At 49.2% G+C, this 5,243-nt stretch overlaps 1 protein-coding gene across 4 annotated transcripts in view; it reads left to right on the top strand.

Annotated features, from left to right (window-relative positions):
* Positions 1 to 5,243, top strand: part of SCNN1A (sodium channel epithelial 1 subunit alpha) — a 32,274-nt gene that overhangs the window by 18,154 nt on the left and 8,877 nt on the right. For all 4 annotated transcript variants that reach the window (XM_037744849.1, XM_037744848.1, XM_017546156.2 and 1 more), the window contains 3 exons: positions 3,973 to 4,076; positions 4,411 to 4,574; positions 5,016 to 5,114. In XM_037744849.1, the coding sequence (XP_037600777.1) occupies positions 3,973 to 4,076; positions 4,411 to 4,574; positions 5,016 to 5,114 (367 nt within the window). The remainder of the gene's footprint in view (positions 1 to 3,972; positions 4,077 to 4,410; positions 4,575 to 5,015; positions 5,115 to 5,243) is intronic.

Genomic DNA, 5,243 nt, shown 5'->3' on the forward strand with positions numbered 1-5,243 from the left:
AAAAAAAAAAAAAAAAAAAAAAAGGAATATCTGAGGCTGGGTAATTTATAAATCAAAGAGGTTTAATTAGCTCAGGGTTCTGCATATTGTACAAGCATGGCACCAGCATCTGCTTAGCTTCTGGGGAGGCCTCAGGAAACATTTACTTGTGGTAGAAGGGGCAGGGGGGGCAAAAAAGGGACACCAGGCTCTTTTAAACAACCAGCTTTCAGTGGAACTAATTAATAGAGTGAGAATTCACTCATTACTGCGAGGTGGGCACCAAGCCATTCAAGAGGGGCCCGCCCTGTGACCCAAACACCCCCCACTAGACTCACCTCCAACACTGGGGATCACATTTCAACATGAGATTTGGAGGGGACAAACATCCAAACTGAATCTTCCTGTTTAAATTCCTTCAGTGTCTCTCATGGCCTGCAGCGTCAAGTTGGAGCTCCTTAGTATGGCTTTCCCACCCCTCTCCTGCCCCGTAACCCGCACCCTTTCCCCCACCATATAATCTTTTTTAAATAACGCTTTTATTGAGAATAATTCACATACCATAAATGTATCCTTTCAATATGTACAATTTAGTGATTTTTAGTATATTCAGAGTTGTGTAACCATTACTGCTACCTATTTTTAGAACATTTTCCTCCAAAAAGAAACCCTGTACCCATTAGCAGTTCTTCCCCCATTTTCTCCCCTTCTCCAAGCTCTGGGATCCACTCTTCTGCTTTCTTTTTTTGAGACGGAGTCCTGGTCTGTTGCCCAGGCTGGAGTGCAGTGGTGCGAACTCAGCTCACTGCAATCTCTGCCTCCCGGGTTCAAGTGATTCTCCTGCCTCAGCCTCCCCAGTAGCTGGGACTACAGGTGCGCGCCACCACACGCGGCTAATTTTTTTGTATTTTAGTAGAGGCAGGGTTTCACCATGTTGACCAGGATGGTCTCGATCTTCTGACCTTGTGATCCGCTGCCTTGGCCTCCCAAAGTGCTGGGATTACAGGCGAGAGCCACCACGCCCGGCCTCTGCTTTCTGCCATTATGGATTGCCTATGGTGGACATTTCACATGAATGGAATCGTACAATATGTGACCTTTTGTGAGTGGCTTCTTTTATTTAGCATAACATTTTCAAAGTTTATCCACGTTGTAGCATGGATTAGAGCTTCATTTTTATGGCTGAATACTATTATATTTTGTAGATATACCACTTTTTTTGTTTGAGACAGGTTCTCGCTCTGTCACCCAGGCTGGAGTACAGTGGCAGGATCAGACCTCACTGCAGCCTTGACTTCCTGGGCTGAAATGAACCTCCTGATTAAGTCTTCCAAGTAGCTGGGGCTACAGGCTCATGCCACCATGCCTGGCTAATTTTTTTTTTTTTTTAAATTTTAGAGGCGCTGAGTCTCACTATGTTGCCCAGGCTGGTCTCGAACTCCTGAGCTCAAGCCATCCTCCTGCCTCAGCCTCCCAAAGTGCTGGGATTATAGGCATAAGCCACCACGGCCGGCCCACATTTTTGCTTATCCATTCTCATCTGATGGACATTTGGATTGTTTCTACTTTTGGCTATTATGAATAATGCTGCTATGAACGTTCCTGTACATGATTTTGTATGGATCTATGTTTTATTTCTCTTGGGTGTTTACCTACGAGTGGAACTGCTGGGTGCTATGGCAACTCTATATTTAACATTTTGAGGAACTGCCAGACTTTTCCAAACGGCTGCACCATTTAACATTCCCAACAGCCATGTATGAAGGTTCTAAATTCTCTACATCCTCCCCATGTAGCTGTCTGTCTTTTCGACTTTAACTGTCTTAATGTATCCCTGTAATCGTAATAGTGAGCTAATACAGCTCTTACTAAGCCTAATCACCATTCTAAGCATAATTCAATGCTCATAACACCCCTGTGAGGTTGATATTTTTGTTATCCCCATTTTACAGCTGAGGAAACTGAAGTACAGAGAGATGAAGTAACTTGTTTGGTCTCTAACATCTAATACTTGTTAGAGCCTCAGGATTCAAATACCAGGAATTTAATTCTGGAGTCTGTGCTCTTAACCATCACATTATACTGCTTCTCATAGGCCACTATATTAATGTGCTTAGTGTGTATCTCTGTGAGTTTTTGCAAAATGTGTATTTAATTAACATAAATGGTATTGTGTTATAGATCTCACTTCACCTATTACTTTTTTTTTTGAGTCAGAGTCTCACTGTGGAGTGCAGTGGTGCAATCTCAGCTCACTGCAACCTCCACCTCCCGAGTTTAAGCGATTCTTCTGCCTCAGCCTCCCAAGTAGCTGAGACTACAGGTGCCCGCCATCATGCCTGGCTAATTTTTGGTAGAGACAGGTTTTCACCATGTTGGCTAGGCTGGTCTCGAACTTCTGACTTCAACTGATCCGCCTGCCTTGGCCTCCCAAAGTGTTGGGGTTATAGGCGTAAGCCACCGGGCCCCACCCCCTGCTTTTTTATTTTTTAACGAAGTTCTATGTTTGAAACCCATCCGTGTTGTTCCACCTTTCCTGCTCATCCAACCTGTGCATGCTTTCTCTGGGGGCAGCACCCGCCACACTGTGCTTGTCCCCTCTCTGTGTGTGCAGGGCTCACCAGCCTTCAGGACTGGCCACTTCTGTAGCCTCTCCTTCATTCCTTCCCTGCATCCAGCCTGGGCTCTAGAAGTGCTGACTTCCCAGCACATCCTAGAATGTGCAGTGGTGTCACGCCTCCGTGCCTTTATTCTTCAAGGCCCATGGAATATCCCAGGTCATCTAGTTCCAATCTCCTCATTTCACAGAAGAGGAGAATAAGCTTAGAAACAATGACTTGCTCAACGCTTTACAACCACAGCCCCACTCCTTATCTTTGGCCAGCCTCTTCTTCCTCTTCTTTTCATTCCTTCTCTGCCTCTCACCAGCCAAAGTCCCCATTCCCTCTTTGCCCTGCTCCCATCGCTAGCTCCAAGACGGCAGGGTAGCAGAGCACAGATTCTCTCTGTACCGTGTGGCACACGTGCTGTGCTACAATCCACACAGCCTCCCTGTTCTGGAACCTGTGATTTGCTGTGAAATTGCATTCCTACTGCAGCAGTGTTGCCTCTGTGATTGCTTTCTCTCTGTCCCCACACCTGTCACAGGTGACTTTTGGATCCCCCATTCTGAGACATGCTGATGCAAAAGTCTCCGGGAAACACTTGGTCTCATTCTTGCCCTGGGAACTTATCTTCCTCCCCCCAACTCCGTGCTCATCACTGGTCACACTCTCTCCTTTAATCCTGCTTGCCTCCACCTCTCCATTTCATTCATTCATTCATTCATTCATTCATTCATTCATTTCTCACTCAACAACTGTCTAGCTTCCCTCCACCTCTCCCATTTCATTCATTCATTTATTCATTTCCCACTCAACAATTATTAATCATCTCCCCTGTCTCCTAGACGACAGGAACTGTGCAACTAATGCAGAGATGACACAGAGATGAATGAGATGTGGCTCCTGTCCTCAAGGAGCTCATGATTCATGGGAAACTAACATTTAGACACATGAACAGTTAGGGACACTGCAAGAATCTTTATAGTGCAACAAGAGAGAAGTCACAGGGCAGCAGGGAAGTCAAGGCCAGTGAGCTCAGATGGCCTGGTGAGAGGAGCCTGGGCTAGAAGGTAGATGACATGGGTGTGAACCCCAGGCTCGTCATCACTGTGTGACCTTGGGCCAGCTATTTGAGCTCTCTGAGCCTTAGCTTCCTCCTGTGTGATGCGAGGATGAGGCTCTCACAGGCTGTTGGTTGGAGTGACTGAGGGAGTGTGAGTAAACCTCTCAGCATTGTGCCAGCACATAGTAGGTGATCAGGAAACAAATGGCTCTGAAAGGCACAAGTGCGGTAGGAGTTTAAGGAAGTGGCGATTTCTCTCCGCCTCATCTTCCTGCTCCATGGACCACGTACACTTCCCTCTCTGACCGTACTCTCTCTCCTGATAAGGAATTACTCTCACTTCCACCACCCGATGTATGGAAACTGCTATACTTTCAATGGCAAGAACAACTCCAACCTCTGGATGTCTTCCATGCCTGGAATCAACAATGGTGAGTGACTCCCTGCTTGCTCCGTGGCCGCCCTCTGCTTCAGCCACTCACGTGTACTCACCTTGAGCTCACCTCCTAGAGCTGCGGGGAAGGGTCCTCTCTGCTCTCTCTCCCCAATAGGCGCCACATAGTCCATTCCAGGCATGAGAGGAATCCTGTCCCAGGCCTTCCTCCTGCCTCCAGAATCCAGCTCAGGGGTTGCCAGGTCCCATTGCAGGTCTTCCTGAGCTTGCTCTTCTTGCAGCGTTAGAGATTGGGCCAGGGCAAATTTCCATCTTCTACCTCTTCTCCAGGATTCCAGCCCCTACCAACTCTGCCCTCTCTGCACCCCTAGGTCTGTCCCTGATGCTGCGCACGGAGCAGAACGACTTCATTCCCCTGCTGTCCACAGTGACTGGGGCCCGGGTAATGGTGCACGGGCAGGATGAACCTGCCTTTATGGACGATGGTGGCTTTAACTTGCGGCCTGGCGTGGAGACCTCCATCAGCATGAGGAAGGCAAGGATGCTGACGGGGAGGCCTAGAAGGAAAGCCCAGGCTGCAGAGGGGCTGGGGGAAGGCATGGGGGGTGGGTTTACCAGCTAGAAGGCTGGGGAGGGAGAGCGTGTGGGGTGGACCTTGAGCATGTGGAAGTCTTCAGGAGCAGGAATGAGGGGCAGAGGGGCTGGCACTGGGAAGCGGGCCCTGCAGGGTGGACCCTGGGAGACAAGGGCTGAGAAGGTGTTCAGGGCATGCTTAGGATTTCTGGGAATGCTCTGGGCCCAGTGGCCTTGAAATGGGCACTGGGTGGGCATGGGGGTGGCTAGAGGCATGTATTGAGAGGGTGAGGCAGGTAGGAGGGGTTGGCAGGTGTGAGGCACAACCTGGGACTGAGGGAAGGCAGGGAACTGAGAGACACTTGCTCTGTCCTCTGATCTCTTGGTGTATGTGGGTTCATAGGAAACCCTGGACAGACTTGGGGGGGATTATGGCGACTGCACCAAGAATGGCAGTGATGTCCCTGTCAAGAACCTTTTCCCTTCGAAGTACACGCAGCAGGTGAGGCCCAACCTCTGTGGCAGCCACCCCAGGCCTGCCCTGGTCGGTCCTGCAAAGCTGGAGGGGAGTGTGTGTGAGAGAGAGAGGGAAATGGGGGTGGGGAGGAGTGGGGGAGGGAAAAGAGGAATG

This window comes from Cebus imitator, unplaced genomic scaffold (assembly GCF_001604975.1).
Source record: "Cebus imitator isolate Cc_AM_T3 unplaced genomic scaffold, Cebus_imitator-1.0 Scaffold187, whole genome shotgun sequence".
Lineage (NCBI taxonomy): Eukaryota > Metazoa > Chordata > Mammalia > Primates > Cebidae > Cebus > Cebus imitator.